Source organism: Typopeltis vanoorti, chromosome 17 (assembly GCF_054136105.1).
Source record: "Typopeltis vanoorti isolate ZY-2024b chromosome 17, IOZ_Tvanoo_1.0, whole genome shotgun sequence".
NCBI classification, from domain to species: Eukaryota; Metazoa; Arthropoda; class Arachnida; order Uropygi; family Thelyphonidae; genus Typopeltis; species Typopeltis vanoorti.
In genome coordinates this window covers 95,431,605-95,457,932 of record NC_143565.1, presented here as the reverse complement: position 1 = coordinate 95,457,932, position 26,328 = coordinate 95,431,605, and the positions used below count along the sequence as shown (strand labels likewise).

At 33.3% G+C, this 26,328-nt stretch overlaps 1 protein-coding gene across 7 annotated transcripts in view; it reads right to left on the bottom strand.

Moving 5' to 3' along the window:
- Positions 1–17,276: 17,276 nt before the first annotated feature.
- LOC150097660 (serrate RNA effector molecule homolog B-like) overlaps positions 17,277–26,328 on the bottom strand; it is a 335,617-nt gene continuing 326,565 nt past the window's right edge. For 5 of the 7 annotated variants that reach the window (XM_090407118.1, XM_090407116.1, XM_090407122.1 and 2 more), the window contains 2 exons: positions 24,989–25,064; positions 17,442–19,152 (listed from right to left, as the gene is read on the bottom strand). In XM_090407118.1, the coding sequence (XP_090263244.1) occupies positions 18,999–19,152; positions 24,989–25,064 (230 nt within the window). In that variant the 3' untranslated portion in view covers positions 17,442–18,998. Of the gene's footprint in view, positions 17,392–17,441; positions 19,153–24,988; positions 25,065–26,328 lie in introns of those variants that run through there. The other 2 variants (XM_090407120.1, XM_090407123.1) reach the window with 1 other exon arrangement.

Here is a 26,328-nt window from a genome sequence, read left to right as displayed (position 1 = left end):
GCATCAATCCCATAAAACCCTTTACATAACTTACGTTTTTATCACATCCCCTCTTTTTCACCTATCAATCAACTTCTGCAGTCCACACACCCTTAAATCTATTCTCAAAGGGAATGTTCCACAGATTACTCATAATCTTGGTTGCTTGCCTCCTCATCCCCCAAGAAATGCAGGACACCAGACCTGAGCACAGTAATCGAGATGTGAACGTATCAAGGCCTAATAAAGAGGAATAACAACTTCCTTATCACTTGTATATTCTTTCATAGCCAAATGATCTTATGGGCTACCTTAGCAATATCTCCTCTAAACTTTTCTTTGTCTACCACAGAATCCCTAAATCTGTAGCTTACTTCCAGGAGTACAGTTCCATCAATGTGGTATACAGCTTGTAATATATTTATCCTAAAATGCATAACTTTACATTTCTCCACATTAAACTGACACCCTTATCTTTTGCCTATTTAAATCATCCTACAAGTTCTCCACATTGCCTTAATTCGCTATCTCTACCTAATTTTGCATCATCAGCAAACAACTGAATCTTTCTTTTTAGGCTATTTCCTATATCATTTATGTACAAATTAAAGGTAGTGGTCCTAACACTGAACCTTGTGGCACACATCATCAGCTGTCACCTAGATTGTGCTCCTTTCATATCACTCTGTGATATCTGTCCAGCAGCCATCCTCTTATCGACATAACCAGCATCATATCCATTCCTATTTTTTTCTAATTAGCATAACAGTTTCACATGGCATTTAGTCATATGCCTTTGCAAAATCCAGCAGAAAAAGCTAGATTTTTAAAGCATGACTGACCCTTCACAAAACTGTTACCCCTCATACAGATCATTTTTATCCACCCATTCATGGTATTTTTTTTTTGACCAATTTTCCAGCACTTTTACCACCACTCTTGAAATACTGATTGGTCTATAATTTGTTACAGCAGTCTTAGGACCTCCCTTATACAAGGGAATTATTTTGCTCTTTCCACTCCCTTGGAACTCTGCCAGAACTGAGACTAAAGAGCCCTGTCAGAGGCATTGCCAATTCCCTTGAACATTCCTGCAAAATGTGAGTTGATATCCGATGTAATCCCAAAGCTGTATTCACATTGAGATTCTGCACTGCTCCCAAGAATCTCCATTTCATCCACCTCTGTTCCCACATAAGCCTATCACATATGTCACAGCATTAACCTCAATTGTATGATATACTTTTGCAAAGTGGTCACTCAAAAACTCAACTATTTTATTTTATCTACTTCTGTCACCTCATGACCATCTCAGTACTCAGTACTCCCATAGTCGTTCTTCTCTTACTTGACACATAGCAAAAGAACAAAATAACTCTTTGGGATTTCTGTTGAGCTACTCAGCTAGTTTCTTCTTATAATCTGATTTTGCCTTCCTTGCCATACTGGTCATTGTTCTTGCCTGACCACTGTACTGTTCATAGGTTTGCCAGTCACCTTTCTCCTTAGTTATCCTCCATAGCATTTTCTTTTGCTGCATCTCATGATTAATTACTCATCTAACTCCTGATTAATCCTTCTTACCTTAGAGTATACAATTTAAAATTGCTTCCTCTGGATGCCCCGTAACTATCTCCCCATGTACTAACATCCGTTCCTTGCAGGGTTTATTCCATGGCATAGCTTCAAGCTTCCCCCTAAGCTTGCTATAATCTCCTACCTTGTAATTCCACATATACCCCTTTCTTGACAGAATATTTCTCATTTTTTACAATTGCCCAAGCAAAGACCTCATGATTACTTTCCCCAACTATACAAACATTACTGAAGAAAACATTGACTAAAAAGAATGCCTTCAAAGAATAGAGAGAAAAACGTAAGAACTAAGCTAGGTGTGAAAGTAGCTAAACAGAAGTCATGGGAAGATTGGCAAGAACAAAGAAGGTAAATAATATCAGGAAGAGGGCAAAATGTTCTGGAGGCTATTGAAAAGGCTTAAGACTGTAAAAGGAATCAAAGATGATAATGGTGACATGAAAACTGAAGATAAAGACATCCTAGATGTCTGGAGTAATTACTTCGAAAGAATGTTAAACAAAACAAGCAGTGACAGAACAATTGCAAAAAATTTTCACAAGGAGAGGCAGCTGGAATAGATAATATTCAATCAGAAATGCTCAAATGTTCAAGTATTAAAGTTTTGCAGTTGCTACACACTGCATAATTCGGAGGGATTTGATGAAATGTTGAATTCCAGATGATTGGTGTGGAGCTCTTATATTTCATCTATATATAAAAGAGAATAAAGTTGAATGTGAGAATTACAGAGGTTTTCTGAGTGTTCCCAGGTAAGATTTATGCATGCATACTTGAAAAGAGGTTGAGAAAAAATTTGGAAGCAAAACTTGGAGAAGTACAAGCTGGGTTGTAAAGATTAGATTTTCATTTTACGACAAATAGCTGAAAAATCATGGGAATATGACGAGGATCTGTATTTAAGTTTTGCAGATCTGAAAAAGGCATATGACATGATGCCCAGAGAAAATTTCAAAACACTAGTTATATGTGATAAATGTAATAATACATACTCTATATTTAAGTTTTAAGTCAGCATTATACAATTGAAGGAAATGCAGGAAAATGGTTTGATGTAAAAATCATAAGACAAGGATAGACATTATCCTCACTCTTATTCATCATCTATATGGATTTAATTGTGAAAGAAAGTGGCATTAAATCTGATATATCAAACTTAGCTCTTTGCTTTATGCAGATGAGATTATGTATTCTTGAACATATCCAGTGCAAGTCTACATTTATATGGAAACTTGCAGTATACAAGACAGTGTTCAACCTAATTTTAAGTTATGGATCTGAGAGTTAGGTTTAAAATAATGCTCTTGATTAAAGACTAGCAGCCACAGATAGAGTTCTGAGAAAAATTATGGGAGTGAATAGATGGTATCAATTGCAGAATCATATTAAAAATGAAGATAGTAGAAAGGAAATTGATATTGTTAGCAATCAATAATGTATGAGAAGAGTTAATCTGAGGTAGCATGGCCATTTAAACAGAATGGATGAGGAAAGGTTAGCAAAGCAGGAAAGACTCAGAGGAAGACCATGGTCTGGGTGGATTGATTCAGTCAGAAGTGTAATAGAAGCAAGAAATGTTGGATACGACAATAGTGGAGTGATGAAAAGTAATATTGGAGTCATAAAAGTTATTAATAATTCCTATCCTTCTCATCCGTCTAGGATGGGTTAAGTCTCCTCCTAATGTGGGGTTACTGGCATATTAATGCAGCCGGATCACCACTCCTCTGCTGCATCGCCTAAGGGCGATACTCATGACTGTATCCGTGTGTGTTCACGGGGCTGGTTTGCCTGCTTGCAGGATGAAAACCCCCAGATAAACTGGGGGGGGGGGGGGAACCTGCTGTCCATGCCCAAGACTGGCTAACTTGGCTATGGCTGAGGAAGATCCGTAAGCTCCTGTCGTTGATGGGAATCAAACCTAGGACAATCCTCCCCCAGGCATATGGCTGCGAAATGCATAGCCACTAGGCTAAGCCTGCCACATTAATAATTATGTAAACTTAATCATATTCTGTCATAGTAGCCTGAGCACCTTTTCATGTACATATCAGGAAACTGATGATGACAAATTACTATACCTTAATTATACTTTTATTTTTTGAGAAACAAAAAGTAAAAGTATGAAAATGTAGTTTTGTGAAATATTGGAGATAGAATATCCAATATATAAAACAGAATATTAATTTGTGAATACTGTCATGTTACAGTTTTAAAAGCAAGGGTAACAATGATGACATCAACATCCAATCAGACATCAGTTCAATGAAATTAATACTTTTTCATAAAACAGCACATTAAGACCAAAGGGGGGAAAAAAATCTCTATAACAGAAACATGCTTGTGTTTTGTAGTCAAGAGCACCACCTTTGATACAAATTTAGTGATTTTCTTGTATAGTATAATATACAAGAGATGCTTGTATATTAGGAATATACAAGCATCTGCTTTGTGATTTGGAAGTTGCATTGCAAATTTTGTCATAAAATTCATCATAGACCTGAAACAGAAGCAATCATTAATAATGTACTAGCACCATATTCTTAAGAAAAATGCACTTCAGAATGCATAAATTATATTTTTCAAAAAATAATATTCCTGTTTAATCATTTATCCAAGTATAAGCAAATAGTTTGCACATGAAGTATCTTCACACCGAGACTACTGGAATACAGAATTATTGAAAAAAGTATTAATTTCATTGATTTCACATCCATTGCCTCAGTATCACCATTCTCCCAAATAATGCAAAAAACATTCTTTTCTAAATTCTGCAACAATGCTAACATACCATTCTCTGACCACAACTTCATTGAGAGTGTAAATTTATCGTTATAGGTGCTTAAAGAAGAGGCTTTTGAATGCTCTCAAGTTGAGGTCATGACTTCACTATTAGTTCCTAAACAAGTTCCAAAACTAGAAATTGTGATGAACATAGAACGGGACTTCTGCAACTTTCGCTTTCAATAGCCAGTAATGTTCGGAGCAATGTTGGGCATAAAAAAACATCTTGAACAAATCTAAACCACCTATAAGAAACACACCACAGAATGAAATAGCTGCTTTAAAAAAAAATTACATAAGAATAAAATATTGTCATAAAAGCTGATAAGGGGTAATGCTCCAGTTAACACAAATCAAGAGGAATTATAACAAAACAATGAAGGATCTTGTGTTTGACAATTCTACTTACCAAATCATAGATCGAGACCTCCACTATGTCTCAAAAAAAAAGTGACACTTGCTTGTGAAAAGAAATCATCAACATAATAAAACCTATTCATATTAAGCCACCTTGTATTTACAGGGTACCCAAAACCCACAAATTTATTATTCCCCCCCCCTATGCCCTATAGTTGATAGTGCTACTTATCAACTTTCTCAACAGTTAGCTGTTACTTACCCCCCCCCCCCCATTGGTAACTCCTCTACTTTTTATATAAAAAAAATTCTGTTAAAAATCTCATCCTTAAAATTCAGATACAGCGATTAGATTTGATGTCACTTCCCTTCCTCATTTGATAACATACCACTAACAGACACTTAATTTAATAAAGTCTAACATTCCAGTGACATTTTGAATTATTCAAATTTACTATGTGCGCAGGTTACTTTACTTGGCAAGAAAAAATCTACAAACAGATTAATGGATAAATGGTACCGCAATGCGTTCCTCCCTCTCCCCCTTTAGCTAACTTTTACATGGAACACTTCGAGAACAAAATACTTACCACAGCTACATAAAACCCCTCAGTGTGGTTAATGTGTTTGCCATTTGGTTCCATGGGCTAGATACTCTGGATTCTTTGGTGACTAAACAGCAAACACCCCAAAATTCACTTCACAGCAGAAAAACAATCTAATAAGTTTGCTTTTTCTTGACACATTAGTCTCACAGCTACATAAAACCCCTCAGCAAACACCCCAAAATTCACTTCACAGCAGAAAAACAATCTAATAAGTTTGCTTTTTCTTGACACATTAGTCTCACAGCTACATAAAACCCCTCAGCAAACACCCCAAAATTCACTTCACAGCAGAAAAACAATCTAATAAGTTTGCTTTTTCTTGACACATTAGTCTCACCCTTCAAATGGTTCACTATCTTTTTCCATTTAGAGAAAGTCAAGATACATACATAAACGATCACATCATCCAGCATGACAATATGGTATTCTAAAAAACATTTCCACATAAAGTTAAGGCTACCTGTTCTAATGATGAGACTCTCAATACAGAACTTAACTATCTTTGGCATAGTTTCCTGGACAATGGCTACAGTTACTACAAAATATATAAAATACTACATGGCCCTCCACTCCTCTAACAAAAAAACTATTCCTATCCCTTATATCCAAATTACACCTGAAAATATAGCCAAAGTACTAATAAGATATAATCTTCATACTACATTCAAATCACATGTCAAATTAGCAACTCTGATCCACTTTCCTAAGGACAAACTCCATCATTTAGCATATCCTGGAGTGTATGAAGTTCCCTGTGACTTAACCTGCCATGGACAGACAGAAAGATCTCTTAACATTTGCTTTAGAGAACGTAAGAAATACATTCACTACCATTATTATGGACTGGCAGACCATGCACCCCTTTGCACAAAATTAACTCAAATTAACATATTTTTGATTTAAATTCAATATTTTGTTGAAAATGTATTAATTGAGATGCAAGAGGAGGAACTGTTGTTCCTTAAAAGTTAATATAATTAAAAATGATATGGAAGATTTGATTATGCACTCATAAAAAAATTGAACTGTTATCTGTCTACAGATAAGACATTCAATAAATGGAAAGCATCATTCATATATTCTCCAACTTTTTAATATCTACTAAACATGCGGAGACATTGAATACCTGTCGAATGTCTGAATGGAATATTTGCTAAGTTTAATCAATTACTGCATATGTCGACATATAAGATGCTATTTGGAGTTAAAAGAAATATTACTGAAACACACAGAAATTTGAGTATAAATCTGAATCTTTGAATTCGCTGATAGAAACATTAAGTGATCATCTAGCTCCTACAGTAATGTATACTGTGTAGCAATTTTATGTTACGTGCAAATACTGTGTTCCAATGCGCTTTTGCTTTTATGTTAATTAGTACATTAATATACTGATTGTTAGTACATTAATATATTTCATATATAAATACTTTTATTTACTAAATGTATTCATTAAGGAAAAGTAACCATATAGTTCTCTGCAATTAAACCTTAATGAGAGAGATACTAATATGATGATTACACTGTGGTGATTTCTAGATCTACATTATATCAAAGTAATGTGTGAGAAGCTGTCAGTGGCAAGTGTAAAATTTGCAATTGTCTTATACTTCCAGTTGCTTTATATACTGGCATATGTGGGAATTTATTATTTTATCACCTCCATAATTACATGCTTAATCGAATTTTTTTTTTTTTTTTCCAAATTCATTTTCAGCAAAAACATCATAGTGCATCATTTGAATTAAAAAAAAAAATTTCTTCTTTGTTGTGCTAGTGCATACTGCAGATGTTTATAGTCTTTATATGAACAGCTAGTGGAGTGATGACAGAAAATTACTTTTAGAGGTTTCTGTTAAAAATTTATCAATGGCAGAGTGCAATTTGAGAAGTTCAACTATGAAGAGTTCTATGATTTCTGTATTTTTGATAAGCCTTTTGAATGGAATAAAAAAGCAATGCAAAATATGAAACTCAATTGTATTTTTTTTTTTGTGATTACTGGAGAATAATAAATTTAATAAATAAAAAAATATTGGTCAGCATTCTTATTTTCATCAAGTTCTTGTTTTGTTATTTTTTTTTTGCAATTTCAATGAATGCAAATAAACTTCAAAATGCAGTATTTTTTTTTTTTTTTTTTGCATTGTTGCTCTCAATGCATCTGGCCTTTTTTTTTTTTTTTTTTTTAAATAAGCAAAACTGTAAATCACACTTTTGACATTTAAAGAATAAAGAAACTTGTGTAGTACACATTAAAATCAATGACAGTGATTCAAGCCTCTGCATTATCAGGTCCATAAATTTTTTTTTTTTTTTGGGGGGGGGATTTCACACATTCAGTGTGATTTCCCCATACACAAAGCTGCTTCATTAAATTCTCACTACTGGAAACTACTAGAGATTACAAGAACTATCTGTTATAGTAGATAGCTAACTAAAATGAATGTCCTTTGGATGGAATTTTCCAGTAGTGTGTTATATGGAGTGAGTTTATTACAATTGTCTCTGCTACAGTGAGTTGAGTGTAGTACTGTTTCTGCTTTTATGTAAAAGTCAAGGTTTTGTGTATTCAGAGATGGATAACAAAAACTTTCAAGACTTGTGCAGAATGTCTGAAAAATTAAAAAAAAAATTTTTTTTTTAAATACAACTTATGATTATTATTATAATTACGGCTATTATAGCCTGTTTTTGTTTAGGAGTGTCCCTTATTTAAATACATTGGCTATCAATACTCAAGAGGGGTATATATATTTAGGGCATTATTGGTGAGTATAGAAGGCAATTAAGGTAGAATAAAAGAGGTGGAAAAATTTGGTACATACCTTTTTTGATTCTATGATGTCTTCCACTTCCATGATCTCGCTGAAGGTTGTTTACAAGCGGGGAGGGGGGGGTGTTTAGATGCGGGAAAATAAGTTTGGATAACCCGGGTTAATATTAATAATATATATATAAATGTATACAGATATTATTTTGAATTAGGGCACATTTTTGTGGGGAGGGGGGGAAGGGTAAAACTATTGTGGCAACTGGGGCAGGGTTAACGGGGTGTGGAACTGTTTCGGTCGTGTGATCATCTTCGGAACTTTGTCGGAAATGAGTGTAGGGCTATATCAGGACATAGATGCAACTGCCAAATAAGGGCATTAGTTGTCGCTACATGGCCGGAGGCGTGGCTTAGTTTGTAGGTTCTGGATCGTCCAACATTTGGAAATTAGGTAGGGGCAGTGGACGTTGATAGAATTTTCATCGCATTTTATGGCAATAGCGGATATTCTTAGCATTGTTTCGTTGTCTTGTTTGTCTATGATTATGGCCTTGTCAATTTGGGGGATATGTTTTACTTCAAGGGCGTTTAAATAAGGGACACTCCTAAACAAAAACAGGCTATAATAGCCGTAATTATAATAATAGTGTTTAAGAGGAGTAACATGGAATTTTTCCCAGAGACTATACTTAACAACTTATGATTTTTCTTTTCTCTTCTTAAGCTTGAAATTTTTCAACTGTATTATCGATTCCAATATAATTTTTGTGAATATAAAGGAAACTTTTAACATTAAAATTCAAAGCATCTAAAAATTTTATAATTTTGAGTATTAATAATTACAATTAATAGAATTAAATTTCAATGTTGTAACCTAATCTCTTATTCCAATATTAAATAAACTTATTCACATGTTAGAGACGTGAATAATTTATATATATAAATGTTAAAGATACCAAGCAATTTTATAAGCTAGGTTATATATTTATGAACTTTTATTTAAATGCATCATGGCTTTTCATGAATGTTTTCAATATGCTAAAACCCCAACAGTGATAAACATTACTTAGTTTAATCACTGTATTTTGACATTATCTGGATATAATATTTTGTATTTACCACTTCAATGCGTGCAGCCAAACATACCACAGAGAGACACTAACTGTTATTATTTCTATCATGGAAGGATATTTGATAAAGTTTTCAACCATTTTCTATAATCCACCTCTCAGATCCATATATTAAAATTGGTCTGAATACTGTTGTAATTATTCCTTGTTCTGTACATATTTATTCATTTAAATGGATATTCAACATGATTTTTCAGCTATATCTGCTAAAAATTGGATCTAAATGGCTAAAATGTGTTAACTTCTATAAGTTTTATCTTCTATAAGTTCACTAGTGAAAATGGAGCTACTTCTACTTTTCATGCCTATTTGCACAGTTTTGATTTTTCCCACAAATTTGTCACAGCAATTATTTAATTTGGTTAAAAACACATAGCAGATTTATTTAAGGGCTGTTTAAATTAAATCATACTGGGAGAGCTTTATAAATGGAGATGTGCAGTTGTTGCAAAGTTGGGAAGGATTACAAAGAGCAAAACTGATGTGACTTTCCAGAGATTGAACAGCAAAGAATTTCATAAATTCTATGTTACAAAGTTTAAGGTTTTGAAATTTGGAAGAAAATGTTTGGACACTGTAAATCATGATAATAGACAAAAGGCTGAAATTTAGGAGCTATGTTGTGAAAAATGATAAGTGGATAATGACAAGGATATTAAAATAAAGCCTTATAAATTCAAAGTCTATATAAACTTGCCTTTACAAACATCTATGATTCATGCAGGATTCTAACTGCAACATTTGCAATAGTGGCTTTTATCAACTGAGGAAAATTTTATTTATATACCAACATTTAGAAATTATTTCTGCTGCCTTGATCAGGTTACATTAAGACTACTGTGTACAAATTTGGTCACTTGGTTTACAAGGAGCTAAGAGATTATGGAGAGCATTCAGAGAAGAGTAACTAATGTAGTATCAGTTTAATGATGAGCATGAAATGGGGGTTGGAGGAAGAGACAGAGAAAGTATGCCACCTGCAAAGCTTGGCAAACGGTGAAGGAGGGAGATGGAGAGAGAGAGAGAACTGAGACATACAATCAGATTGGGTTCTGTGCTGCATGATGAGTGGTGTTTATTTAATGTATGTTTAAAATAGGTGCTTTTTTTTTTTTTTTAATAAAGAAAATCTTTATTGTATAGACTTATAGTATAGTATATCGGTGCTGATTTTTATGCTTTTATAGTATTTGGCATATTTCAAACTTTTTATTTTTTATTTTTTAGATACTGCAATATTAAATAGTTTTTACAATGGCACCAAAAATGCACAGGAATCAAGCAACACAAAAAAACAGAATGCTAACAAGAACAGTGAAGATCATTTTCTTGAGTCAATGAAGAGAAACTTTTGGTTATTGAAAATGAATGTATCTCTGAAATTACAAAATTAAAACAGATTATTAGACAGATGGTGCAAGAATTACAAAAAGTTGAGAGGCATTTAAAGGAACATAGGAAGTACAAGAAAGTTAAACAGTGAAATGATAAACAACAAAGTAGAAATAAAGTGAAATATCACATTATAATTAAGTAGGTAAAATCAATTATAAAAAGAAGGATATTATTTGTCATGGTGATTTCCTCATAAAACATGCTATTGAATGATTAATATTTCAAATTTTCCAAGAGCAAAAATCAAAAACATTGCAATAAACAATTGCAAAACAGAAAAGAAAAGTAAAAGAGTAATTCTAGTAGGTACAAATGATTTAACTAGCATTGCTGCACGAGTGAAGATTGAGAAAGTAAAAATCATTAGCATATTACCAAGATGACAGCAATGAATTAAGAAGAAAGACCATGATGGCAAACAATTCTATGTGTAGGGTGTGTGTAAAAGGAATGAATGGATGAGAGTTTTTGGATGTGTAGAGAGAGTTTGAGGGAAGAATGGATTTGTATAAGAGAGATGACCTACAAGTGTAAGCCATCTCTCTTATACAAATGTATTTCATATCAGGGGTCTTGAGAAATTAACTGCTATGAGACCTAACACAGACAGACAGGCAAACTAGGATAACCTAGTTTTCCTGTCTGTCACTTCTAAGAGCAACCACATTATGCAACAGTGTCAATGAGTAATATGCATTATCATGGAAATGATTATGAGTAAAATAATTCTGTGTCTAATCCAATTCAAACTTACTAAGCACAAGTAGAATGTTTACATAATTAAGGCATCAAATAAGAATAAAGATCTGCAAGTTGTACTATTGGGTCATACAGACTGCAGAAGCGAGTACAAAAAAGCATGCAAGTATAGCTCATGTACACAAGTTGTACATGGATGCCAGGAGTATCAGAAAAAAAGGAGTAGCATTTGCTGCCATGGTTAATACATTGGGCTTGAGTAGGCATTAGTGAGACTTGGTTATCACAGATAGATATATTTACTGGTATCTAGTGAAAGGGTACAGTATTTTTAGGAAGGAAAAACAGGATAGAAGAGGCAGATGTTGCTAATAATACTGGATGATTTGAGCCCTGTTAGGAAAGAAAACTAGTAACAATTTTCCATGCATGTAGCAATGAGTTTGAAGCGATCTGGTGTGAGATTGAGTCTAATAAGATCAAATACATAGTGGAGTGTTGTTATAGAACTATAAGGTACAGGTCAGAAGAATTACACGTATTGTACAGAAAGCTAAGACTGAATATGAAAAGAAACCAGCTCTGTGACTAAGAAAGAATTCTATTGTTATGCTGTAAGTAAGTAAATGAAATAATGAATGTAAAAGAATAACTCTATTGAATGTAGGTTGTATGCAGGCAACAGATATAGAAAAGATTTAAATCAACATAACATGCTTATTTTGCAAAGGACCACCCTATGTTTGAACATGTTGACTTTGACCTGTGATTTAGTGATTAAAACTACAGTCAAACTTTGCTGTAATAAGCACAGAAATAATGAGATCAGCTGTAATGAGCAAAAAATCATAATTTTAATTTATGCACATTTCCATACACCTGCTCACTTTTATAATGAGTGTACTACATGGATATAGCATACAAATTTTGATAACTATGAAAACATTCTTAACTGATTGGGTAGTTTTTGGAACAGGCAAAAATGAAAGGAATGACTTTGCTTTTATGACCAACTGCATCAGATTACAGGCCGGTTTATAACCTAATCTTGTCTTTAGGGACCATCCCCTCACTTCTATCTTTCCATTGCCTCCTTCCTCACTTTATCCAAACACAGTCATGACTGTAAATCAATTAAAATGAATCCTTCCGTCTGAAAGATGTTTACGAAAAGAAAGTGTCTGTCGAGTTTGCAAAAAAGTCAAAATCCTTTGTGGGTTAGAACCAAGTGCAAAATATGTTGGCATTGTAAAAGTTTTCTTTATCCTCTTCAACAGTATCGACATTGGAAGAATAGAGATGTTTACATATTGATTGGAAAACAATCAAAACAAAAAAAAAAAAATTTAGAAAGTGTGACCTTACAAACATCGTGAAGCATTGCTTCAATGGTTTACAACATAAAGAAGTGCTGGATTCTCAATGGACAGTCCAATTTTGAAGACTCAAGTGAAAAAATTCGCTAAATAATTTGGATGCAACAATTTTGTATACAACACAGTTGGCTGGATGAATTTAAAAATCAAAGTAACATTGTTATATTGGTTTTTAAAAAGACTAATTGAATGTCATGTTTATTATTAATTTGTATTGTTTTTAATTATGAAAAAATAAACTCTTTAATATTAAGTATATTGCAGTTTATACAAGCATACATTCATACAAATAATATCTAGGTGTGTAATTATATTATTTTTTTCTTTCTAATGCTTTTTTTTTTTAAATCTATTTTTTTATTGAGTTACTGAGAATTAAAAAAAAATAACAGGTTGATTTAGCTAATCACTGATATAGTGAGTAATGGTTATGATGAGGAAATTTTGTTGGTCCCATGGTGCTTGTTAATACCATGTTTGTGATCTATATCAGTTTATCAGTATAGATAACTGTTATACTGATATAGATAATGCATTTTGAAACACATACCTTGAGGTCGACCTAGAATACTTCATGTTTCTATTTTCATAAACTTGAAACTTAACGGAGACAATACTATTGTCTCCAAATCAAACGACTATAAATGAATTAAACATGATACTGTCAAGGATTAAAATATGAAATAAAATATGAAAGTTAAAAATCCTTCATTCATCCTTTGAGGTTGTAAATTATTTCTCATATTATTTATCCTTTTCTGGTGTTTAATTCATTGCCCATGTATTTTTAAACCTTCACATTTTAATCCTCTATGGTTATCATGTTTAATTCTTTTATGATTAATTATCTTATGTTGTTCAGTTTTGCATGCTTTTACAACCAAATTCTATTGTTGTTAAATGCATTTATATTGTTAATAAATTCTCAATTTATCAACATATGTTGTATTGTCGCAATTAGTTTCAAGTTCATAAATTTCACAATTATAAAGACAGAAACATGAAGTATTCCATGACCACCCAAAGGTATATCTTTCAAAATGCATTACCTATGTCATAAAGTTTTAATCACTAAATCACAGATCAAAGACAGTGCATTCAAACACAGGGCTGCTCCTTAGCAAAATAATAATGCCGTGTTATACTGATTCAAAATTAGAGGAGCTACAAGAAAAAATTTCAGAAATAGTATATCATGTAAAATAAAAGATTGTTCAGCTAATAAGTAAGCATTTGGCTAAAAGCTTTCAACCTGGTGTATGCAGCATTGAGTTCAGTGCTACCTCTCCACTGGATAAAGAAACTGAGGTGTATGAGGAGGAAATACAGCATAAACTGCATAAGAATTTGGCAGGAGGGACTAATGAGATGTTAGAATAAATGCTAAAAGTGTTCAGTCAAAATGGCAGTTCTTCTTTTGATCAGACTGTATAATTTGAGTCTCAGCACAGGGAAGATTCCACAGAAGTAGAAAGAATGTATGATTATCCCACTGCAGATGGGTGGTGTGAAAGCTGATGTGTTTAACTATTGACTTATCAGTATCTATACTTTGCAAAGAACAGCATGGGTTCACAAAGGGAAGGTCATGTTTGAGCAACTTGCTCACATTTTATAAAAATGTTGCCACTGAGTTAGATGGGGGAATGGATGCACCATTACACTCTTGGACTTTTGTAACATTGAAGATTGTTGCATAAGTTGGAGAATATGGGAAATGATTATAAATTACTACTTTAGATAAGAGGATGACTGAGTGACGAAATCAAAAAAATAGTGTATGGGGCAGGGGTGCAAGATTTAAGGCAATCAGTGGTGTATCACATGGATCAGTCCTTGGCCCATGGTTACATTAATGGCATTGGGAAGGATTTGATAAGTGACATAGCGTTTGCTGATGATGCAATAATAGGCAGGGTAAGCAGGAATGTGGCTGGTATGTAATAATTGCAGAATGATTTGAATAAACTGGAGCTGTCGGCATGTGAAGGCTGTTAGTTCAATGTTAGTAAATATATTATGCACTTTGGTATAATGACATATCCAATGTCATATTATATGGTGGGATTATGCTCAAAGAAATGGATCAGACTAGGGATCTTGGAGTTTTAGTAGACAAGAAAAGTTAAAGGGTCATACAGCACAGATCACACAAACAACTCAGGATAACTGTAATGAAAAAAAATGAACCTTGATATGTAAGGATAAGGAAGTCATTTTCCCTCTTTACAAGGGCTTGATATGACCTCACTAGGACTACTGTGTGTGGATTTAGTCTCTTGGGTTCCAAGAGGATAAAAATGCTGTGGAAATGGTGCAAAGAGTTATAAAGATGATATTGGGATTATGTGTAGATAATGAAGACGGACTGAATGTGGACTGCACACAATGGTAAACAGGATATAGAGAAGTCATATGATAGGGATCTATAAACTTCTGCAAGGGTGTTACAGGATATCTCTTTATAAAATTTTCATTATGTTGAAGGTGAGGGAAAGGACAATGGGAGACACCCGTGGAAGTTAAGTTTGTGTGTAATTAAAAAGCTGGCCAGAAGAATGCTGCATGCATTCTTTTGGCTAGCTTGCTTGTTTTGCTGGATGAAAAACTAGTTTCTGGATTGAAACCCTGCTACCACCATACGAGCCAGATATCTCACCTTTTTCGGTTGATTAGTTCTTATAAAGGTTCTCTGCTAGATGGGATGTGAAGCTGGGTCTTTCCAATCAAAGGGCATTGTTAATACCAGATGTGCTATGGAAGCTTGAACAAAGAGAAATTAGCTCAAACATCAAGTTAACAAGATACAAGATAATATTCAAACCAATTTTACTTGAGATCCATAACTTACTCTTGAAAGTTAGAAACAGAACAGCAAAGACTTCATAAGAAAATCAGAGAAGTGAACAAATGGCATGTCAATGGCAGAAACATTAAAAATGAAGTTTTTAGAAAGGAACTTGGGCAACATTAACTTCCAAGAATTTGTAAAACAGAGGTAATCTAAGATGGTACACACTCATTTAAATAGAATGGAAGAGGAAGAATAAGCAAAACAAGTGTGGCCAACAGGAAAATAACCTATTTGAAGACCAAGATCAAGATGAATGGATGCATGTGTAGAGGCTTAAGTGCTGTGAGGACATCATGTTGGAGGCTTAATGGATTTTTTACAACACTCAGAAAGGATTAAAACAGAATTTAATGCTTCCTATATTTCGTCCTAGTCACTAGGACATCTACAGGGATTACAAAAACAACTAATGTAACAAATATCATATAATACTAAGCCCAACCACATGGGTGACACTAAAGTCCTATCTAGGTGGAGCACCCTCTAAGGGCAGTTGTAGGTGGCCTGGAATGTAAGGTGGGACCTCTGGTGATGAGTGTTTCCCAAATCTTCGGAAGCTTAATGCAACCGTATTTATTAAGATTTGGTTGATTTCTAAGAGCTGCTGCTGCTTCTAAGAACCACCATGCTCCACGAAAGCAAATTCAAGAAAGAGAGACTATTCTTAGAAGCAGCAGCAGCTCTCAGAAATCAACCAAATCTTAATAAATACGGTTGCATTAAGCTTCCGAAGATTTGGGAAACACTCATCACCAGAGGTCCAACCTTACATTCTAGGCCACCTACAACCACCCTTAGAGGGCACTCCACCTAGATAGGACTTTAGTGTCACCCACGTGGTTGGGCTTATTACTGTATGATATTTGTGTTAATATTACATTAGTTGTTTTTGTAATCCTTGTAGATGTCCTAGTGACTAGGACGAATTATAGGAAGTATTAAATTCTGTTTTAATCCTTTCTGAGTGTTGTAAAAAATCCATTAAGCCTCCAACATGATGAATTGATGCAGTCAGTAGTGCCTTAGAAAACTGAAATATAAGATCAGACAAATAATAGATTAATCTGGAAGAAAACTACTTTGGGAAGCTAAGAATAATACATTTAATCATTAAGGGTTTATATTACAAACTGATAATTATGATCACTTTAAAAAGCAAAAGGCTAGATGAAAGATTAGAAAAACATTTCTGAAGTAAAATAGGCAGGAAAAAGATCAAGACCAAGACATAGGCAGGTCGATACAGTCAGGAATGAAATGAAAGGAAGATTAAAATGTAAGAACTGATTAAGTTAGACATCTGACAAATAACAGATATGTTTGGAAGAAAGTTGTCAATAGGAAATTAATCATGAAATACTGTGTTGGGCTATAATAATGTCTGTTACCTGATGATGATTAAATGCATTATGTTCCTTGGCTAGTTGTCTGCTTTAAGGGATGAAAAACTCTGCCACCTCATGACAGGATCAATTAACTCAAATTGTTATAAGAGATTCTTAAGTTCAAAATCAATATAAAAATGAGGTAAAATTAATGAAATAAAATATTTTAAGTAATATCTTATATGCTTTTCTGATTTGTGTAGCTAGCTGGTGGTTAATGAATAATACATCTCACTAAAAAAATTGTTTTTGAGAAAAAAATTTTCAAGTGTTTTATTGTTTGAAAGAGAAACATCTACAAACACAAAGAATGTACTTACAGAAGAGAATTACTGACAGCTGAAAAATAAATTTTTTATTATTTACAATGGAATTTATATTGCACGATTTAAAATATATCCACATCATCAGTGGAATCCAAATCATGGTATTCAATGATTTCCCGGGGATCACCACTGGAATGAGAGGGGGGAGAACAACGTTTAAAAATAAAAGCAAATATATTATGATATTTTACATAGTTCAAGCATGAAAGAATAAGTTATGCCATTTTAAATTTAAAAAAAAAATGTCTGTTTGAATTTATTTTTTGACTTACACTAAAACTACTGCAATATATTATATTATAAATTAATTATGATATTCATATGCAAAAATCAAAATGAGAAATTACCACCTTTGTATATTTGGACTGCTTAGGCACCATTGAAGTTCATGTTAAGGTTTAATAGCTCCAATATGAGAACTGTAATAATAAACACAAACAACAAAAAAATAAGTGGAAGATAGCAAACTGCCTACTAATGTCTCTCTGTGGGCACTAGTAGGCAGCCTTGCCTGTTAGCTGGGCAGTTTAAGAATTTGTTTTCTAAATCTGGGAAATTTCACACAAACGTATTTATTAAGATTTCGTGATTCTTAAATCAGCTGTGCTGAATTACAAAAGTAAGCATGTCAATAAGTTGTTTAGGGCTGTGAAACATAATGGGGATTTTTCCCGACCATTTGATTTGTTAGATTTATATTTTAATAAGACACTTCCTTACTGCATCAATCCACTCAGATCTTGGACTTTCTCCGAGTCTTTTTCCTCTCTCCATCCTAAAAAAAAATGTTTTGCTAGCCAGGAAGTGGCATACCATCTGAAATTAGCCCTACTCACAGATTCCTGAATGCTAATAACAAATTCCTCCCTAATATCTTTAGCTTTGTTCTACCATTGATGCTATCTGTTCTTTTCCCTAAATTATCTCAGAATTTTCATATCTGTGGTCTCCAGTCTTTGATCAAGTCTTATTTCTAACCCAGTTCTCAGATCCATTGGACATTATCTTATATCTAGCTATTCAGTGCTTTGATTAATTTCTCTCTTATTCCACATAAATTTATTCATTGACTCCCTACATAGCAGTTTTGTCAACTGTGTTGACCAAATTAAATATTCAACTGTCATACCAAATTAAATATTTCCATATTTAATTTGGTATCTTCACTAAAACTTGTGCCTACATACTAAAAGTTTTACTTGGTCTACAGATTCTCCATTTAAGAATGCAGCTGATGTTTTCTATGTTCCTGCTGATTTTCATACCAAATTTCATACAACAGTCATTCAATTTAATTCAGGAATCCTGAAGAACTTGCACTTGTTTAAGAGTATAGCACCACCTGCATAAAGAAGTAAAAAGCTGAGTTAATTATCATAAATTTTGATATCAGGCCTAATACCACTTTCCTTCATAATGTGCACCCTTGTCTCAAACCATCTTCTTATACTCATTCTAACTACTGACTTACAACTCAAATATAGACCAAGTATTGATATAACATCCCTCATACAATTGTAGTGATTCAAACAGCTTTTCTCTTGGAATCCTTTTTCAACAGCATGACATTATGTGTCTGTGTGTGTAATATACAGGCTGGCCCAGAAGTAATGTCAGTCAGAGAATCCACATTTATGCAGAAAAATTTTATTAGCAAAATATAATACACACACAGTGTATGTGCTAAATAATAATAAAATCATGGTGACTATTGTTTGGTCACTGCCTTATTACTTCTAGATCCTGTATAATGCAAAGAATGAGATGAAATGACAATAAGATGAAACACTCAGGAAATGAAACATCTTGAAGAAACTGTTTTTATGGTACTCTCTCTCTTGATGAACAGATGCAAAAGAAACTTCAACAGATCTGTCACAATCTACAGACCTGAGATAACAGCAAAACAAAGTTTAAAATAAAGGTGCAATTTATTTTTAAGATACAGTATTTTTTCAGAACTTGCAATGTAAATCAAATTTCTATAAGTGTTGTACATACACAAGAAGCAGTGGAAGCTTAAAAAAAAAAAAAAAAAAAAAAAAAAAAAAAAAAAAAAAAAAAGAGGGACATTAAAACTTTCTTTAATTATCAAATTCACACACAGAAGATTGCTGGACCTCTAGAACATTGGGGCCAGGTATAAGCAAAGTCCAGCAAATCATAAAGAAGAAAAAGGATGAGTTGAGGATGGGAAAGAGAGATTACCAGTTAACTGAACTACTATCTTCTGAACAGTGTCAAGGATTTTTAGATGTTTTTGTTGCACCACACCAAGTGTGCAGAATACACACTCAAATAGTATGCTAGGTTTGGTGGATTTGTGCAGGAAATGAGATATGATGAAGACACAAAAGTTATATTGTGCCATATCAAAGGTTATAGTGGTACACAAGGTAAGACAATCACAAACAGCCATATCCGTAACAGGATTCGAACCTGCAACCTTTTGGTTGGAGAACAGATATGCTGACCACTTGTTAACAAAGTAATCTAGTGAGAAGAAATGTTCCAAGTGAAAATTATAATTTTTTTTTTTCCTCATCAGATTATGGATGTGATAAGAATGGTAAAATATAAATGTGCTAGCCCAAGAAGAAAAATTTCATCTTGTCTGGATATTATCAAATGTGAGGAGATTTTTTTTCTTTTTTTAATGAACGAGCAAACAGGACTGTTTTATCAGCATTTAAAAGCTAACTTTGATTTCACCACACTGAAGAATAGCAGAGATATCAGTGCAGTCATACCCCGAAGTTACGCAGTAGGTGGGACCAACAAAAAGCGCGTAAGTCAAATTCGCGTAACTTGGGTATAATTTTGAATACAAACATACAAAATATTAGTTAATTGGGACCAAAGGTTTACAAAAACACCTATATTTTTTAAGAAATATAATCATAATTGTAGTTTTTCTTACATAAAAAAAAAGAAAGTTATTTCAATGTCAATGGTTTCATAAAATCTAATAGATTCGTCTGACGGCATAATGTCTTTTTCTTGTCACGCAAACTTTCTTCATAGCAAACTAATGATTTTTTTATTCCTTCCCTTGTGGCTACAATTCATTCCTCGTTAGAATCCATGTCCTCCAAAATCTGTAACCATTTCTTTTATGATTGTTCTTAGTGTGGATTCCTGTAGATCAAACTTCTTTGCTAGCTCACAAATTTTCATTCCGCCTTCAAAATCCTTAATAATGTTGAGTTTTGTTTCCAAAGTAAATGTTTTTCTTTTCTTGCTAGCTGTAGATGAATCAGACTTGCCTCCTTTGGATGACATTATTATTTTTTATGTGATAAAATTTTTATCAAGAACATAACATTGAACAATCGCAAGGTTTGTAGACTATAAAAATCGTGTATGAATGTAGACACTGGTGAATGCAGCCAGGCGCCAGAAAGATAAGACTAGTGGTGAGGCGTGAAGCGGGACGGGAATATGTACATATATGAAACTGCGTAACTCCGGATTTGCGTAAGTCGGGGTATGATTGTATTTAGGTTATGTTATACAGGTTGTACATTATATTTAGATTATATATAAGTTATGCAGCTGATGTTATATTTTTAAATAAATCAGTACAAGTGTGCAAGATTCCCTAACTAAATTGAATAACTGTAGTGTAATAAATTTGGTATGAAATTCAGCAATAACAAGACAAAGACAATGAAAATAGGCAGAAACATTGAAAATATCAACTGCATCATGAATGGAGAACCTATAGAACAAATAAAACATTTCAGCTACTTAGGCACAATTTTTAATGAAGATTGTAAATTAAATATGGAAATAGACAACAGAATCAACAAAGCTGGTATGGTAGGAAATCAACTGAATAAATTTATATGGAATAAGAGAGAAATTAGTCAAAACACTAAATTGGAACATTTCTCTGACAAAGATTTTTTGATTGATCTCTACTCTATATACAAATAGCCTCATCACAAGGATATTTCATGTGCAATTCTGTTTGCTTATGCTTGGGTAAGATAAGGATGATAACAAGAACATAATTAACCCATTTTATGTGTCAATATTCTCTTACTTACACGGAAATGACCCTGTGATCTGCATAACTAAAATATCACTAACTTTAATACATCTTTTAATACAAGTATTTCTTTAAATATTTCATTTCAACTCGATAATTTTAAAATTCATTTAATTACCGTTGACTAACATAAACTGTATGTATCACAAGAAGAGTTATAGTGGATAACTTGCTACAGTGAATTTCCTTCTGAACAGTATTATGCTTATGGGATTTTTTGGTAGTTTTATAGTGAGCAAGTTTCGTTCAGATATTACTTAGTACAATGTACACATTAAACTTGAAATTGTTAAACTTTGATAAATTGAGATTCCTAAGAATTCTAATTTATCATCGTTTAACAGGAAAAACCTTGTAGGGAACATGCTTGCTTCTAGGAATGTGCTATATGCAACTGGTAAAATATTGATTACATTATTATAAAGAAAAAGGATTGTGAATATTTCAAGGAAGGAATACTTACTTGATTGTATAATGCCAGTGATATGTTAATATAAATTAATATTTTGTTAGAATTGATAATACAATGTTTTGTAGTATGACTTGCATTAAGCTGTTGTGAACAAAAGTTCAAAATGCGCGGGCACACCAACGGCAACAAAGGTTGCCTCCAGGCAGTTGTGCACCCACCGCACGTGCAGAAGCGAGTGGTCAGAAGATACGAAATGAGACCCACGTGGGAGAAATTATACATGTTGGGTGAGCTATGAGTTATGGTGATTGCCGATAGGGGAGATGATATAAAAGGGTTAGGAACTCCCCCCCCCCCCCCCACAAGGCTTTTTTTTCCTCTCTTCTCTCTTGGCTGGAAGTCTCGTGTATTCTGGTGGGTAGATGGTTGCACGGAGGAGCGTCTCTGTCCAGGAGTGCTTGGATGAAGGATCAGCGAAGAGTTCTGTTAGGAATCCCAAGGGCGATAATAGGATATGCCGCTCACGAGCTGGAAGGATCACGCGCTCCTAATCGTACAATGAAAGAACACATCTCTGTTCGACTGAAAGGCAATCCATGGAAAGGGTTCAGCATCTAGGCAACAGGCCTCACGGAAGCAGATTCGCCTTAAGCCATCGTTATATCAGGAGTGGACTAGTTATGCTGAGATCATGTGGACTTACCTTTGACCGGAGAAATCCATGCCATAGCACCGACTAAATGAATGAGAGGGGAGATCAATCAGAGAACGGCAGTCAGAAGTTGAAGGAACAAGTATGAAGAACCAGTGTGTGTGTGTGTGTGTACGGTAACGTTGAGAAAATTCTTTGTCTATATAATGTGTATAAGAAAATTAAGATGTTAAAAAATGAGATTAAGGGAAATTGAGGACTTTCATATAATTAAGACAGGACTGTAGCACCTTAATATTAGAACGCATAGTCAGGTAACTCCTATACAGTTAAACTAATGTGTATGTTTTTGAAAGTATTAAGACGGTTTAGTCTGAGTAATGTGATGTGATATGATATGAAGATTAATGTGAATATTGCAGTCAAGTTTTATCAGTTTGTGAAATAACATATTGATGTTGCTTCTTGATGTCCTTACTTAATAAGGATACCTATAATTTTCTCTGACTAACATTGAAGTTTTGGATTGAGTTTTTTTTGTATTGTAAATTGTATTAACGTGTCAAATAAACCTTTGCTATCTTTAGCCCGAGTGTCTGAGTATTAGAATCCGATGCACCACTTGCAAAAAGATACGAATCTAAGCGAGAGAAAATAGATTATGTTATAGGTCACAATTGTAAATCAGTAGTCATTATAGTTACACCTTTGAGATCACTTCTTGATTAAGACATGTTTAACTTAATCTAATAGCTTAGTTGCGCAGCAAAAAAAATATAAATATTCCTAATGCTTTTAAGAGAAGTGAGATTTCAAAGACTTTGCCACGCTGGTTTTGGCTCGACCCTGAGGCAATTCCTTTGTGTTTTAGAGGTGCCACGTGACTCCTTAGGAAGGACCCAGTGTATAGTATATATATTAATAGAATTTAAAAAAGGGGGACACAACAAAATTAAACTACTAATAACCACATAATTAAAACACTTAAGGAAATGAACAATGTAGTTAAGGATATAAATTAAATTATACTTTAATAAATATTCTCCTTAAGTGTTTTAATAATGCATAACCAACGTATAAGCCTGTCTACGAGTAATAACCACATATCGTGCATGTATTATAACAATAATATAACATGTAACATATTGCTACAATTTTTTGTATTATTTTTATTGCAGTATGTGATATTGTGTTGTTTCTAATGGATGATGCACTTTAATTCCAAAAACAAACATGCCAGGCAATGGAAGAAGTTTTTAATTAAAGTAATTTCTAAATTTTGACAGCAAATGAATGCTTGTAGTGTGGTATGTCAATGAAATAGTTTATCAGCATATTTTCATTAACCTCAAAACTCTTAAATCAATTTTGCAAACAGTACACTTTTATTATTGAATCCCTACTATAAAAAGTATTCCCAATTTTATTTTTTAAATATATACAACTCCCTAAAAGTTTCACTATTTGTACAAAATTTCCTAAAACTTGCGTTATGCAAGAAGAATTAATTACAACATATTTGAAATATGCAATTCATTCTCTCATATATCAAATATATCATAATTAATGCTTCTGTTCAATTTTTTTTCTCAGAAAAATCTTGATCAACTTACACACACACAAAATTAGCTAATGGTTTTTATTCCCATATAAGAAATAGGCATTTTAGTCATGTCTAACGTTTGGAGACTGAGTGGGCCAAGGCTATTACTAAGTTAATCACCATGCAGCAAAGAGGCAGTTAACAAATGCCACCATCTCGTGGTCCCTAACACAATATTTTTAATGTCTGAAAATAGTGTAGGTTTGATGGTTGATTTTCTTGAGTTTAAGGGATAAAAAACCCAAGTTTCTGGAAGAAAAAATCCACTTGCCCATGCCAGAGATCAACTAACTGAGGAACCTGACAAAAAAAAGGCTTAGAAAATGTTCTTTTAGTCTGTGACTAGACTAAAACCCGAGTCTTCATTCATGTGGTCAGGCACTATGGAGTGCAAACACTACTTCCACTGAGCTACACAGGCTCAGACAGTTAAAAACTTAATTCCATGCTATTTCTCCAACAGTTCTCATATTAGAGCTCTCTCTTTCTGTTGTCTTTAAGAACTTCCCTACATTATAAGTATTTATTTAGCAATTAGAAAAGCAATCAAGAGCCAGCCAGCTTCTTTTTATATTATATCACATGTATATAGCACATACTTAGAAGCAAGCATTTTCCTACATAAAATTTAATATCTTATTTTTCTATCTTGTTAAACAATGATAGATGTTGAATTCTTTAGGATTCCCATTTATCAAGGTTTAACACTCTCACCTTTCAAAATATGAGTGGTAATGAGTTATCATTCATTTAAGAATCCCTTCAAATTCAATGGCACTAATTTCTTCATTCATTTCTTATTTTTCTGCTGTTTAGAACAGCCTCCATTCATCAGCATTTTTTTTTCAAGAATTCTAATCAACAGTGATCAGATAGGAAGTTTTTCTTGCTTCTAACTTATAGATCATCCATGAAATTAAAATTCTCTGGTTTGGTGTAATATCATATTCAAATATTAGAACCTGGCAGAATCTATTATTAAGCAGACATATATTTTTAACTTACATGTGGTCAATCTTTGGCTTCTGGAATCTTTCAATTTGACCGGAGAATCCATTTCTTGTAGTATGGTTTGGAATTCCTAAGTTTAAAAATAAACAAAACATAGATTTTTAAATTATTTTAGTAAAAAATCTTAATATCATTATGACTTATTTCTATCCATTTATAAGAAAATTCCACTGAAGACTTGTAAATGGCAAGCTGAATACTAGACTGCAGACACTAGCAAACAAGAGAAGGGATGATATGAAGATGTACAAACTGCTGAAAGGATAGTATATATCTAGATGGGAAGTGGACATCCATGAATGCTAAAAATGAAAGCTGTCAAGAAAGGAATGAGAACTAGATTTTTTTCCTCTCATAGATTGGTAAGTTATTGGAATGGATTACCTTCTCAGGTCATGAGTCTGGGTAGTGCAAACTAATTCTAGTGTAAAATCTCTAATGATACATGACTGTAACTTATGTTCGTTTTTACATGGTTTTTATTTAGGAGAATGTAGTCAGAATAATGTTAAATTTTTTGACTGAAATAATCTTTTCTGTAATAATATTGTATTGAACCTTTGTAAAAATAATGTGGCGCATGACGTCATCATGTAAGGCTAAGTAATGTTAAATCAGTAAGTCTAATGCGAAGATTAGTGAAGAATTCTGAGAATTGCTATAGATGAAATTACCATAGAAGACCCATGAAGAATGACATCATCATAACCAAAGGTCAATATGAGACCATAGTTGCCGTGGATAAAGAATTCCAAGACACGCGAAGAATAATGTCAGCATGTCTGAAGGTAAATACTGGATGTCAGAGTTCTTCTGAGTCTTCTATCTGGGTACATCGCCACACAAGAAATATTGTGTCGTTCATCTTGAAGGGAAGGAGCTGTACATTGCTGCTATGTTAAGGGTTCTAGAAATAAGTAGAAATAAGGCAAGGCATAGTCGACAACCACAACAAGGAAGAATTTTAGAGGCACGCAGAAAGAAATACAAAAAGAATTACTGGTGAACAAAAGGTTAATGTGAAAGACTGTCTGCTGAACAAGAATTGTAAGTAGTTGTAATACTGAACAAGAATGTATGTCAAGCATCTATGTTTATGAGATAATGTATATTAATGTGAATTACGCTTAACCAAGGTATGTCTTATATTTAGTTAATGCTATGCTAGATTGTGAATTAGTGTAGAACTAAGGTTAGATTAGAAGGAATTGAGACTAGCAAGAGAATTGCAATGGCACTGTGTATATATGTGAATGTAACTCATTCTGTACATATTTCTGTTTGACTTAATTAAATGGTTTGTAAACAACACAATGGACTGATTCTGTCAATGA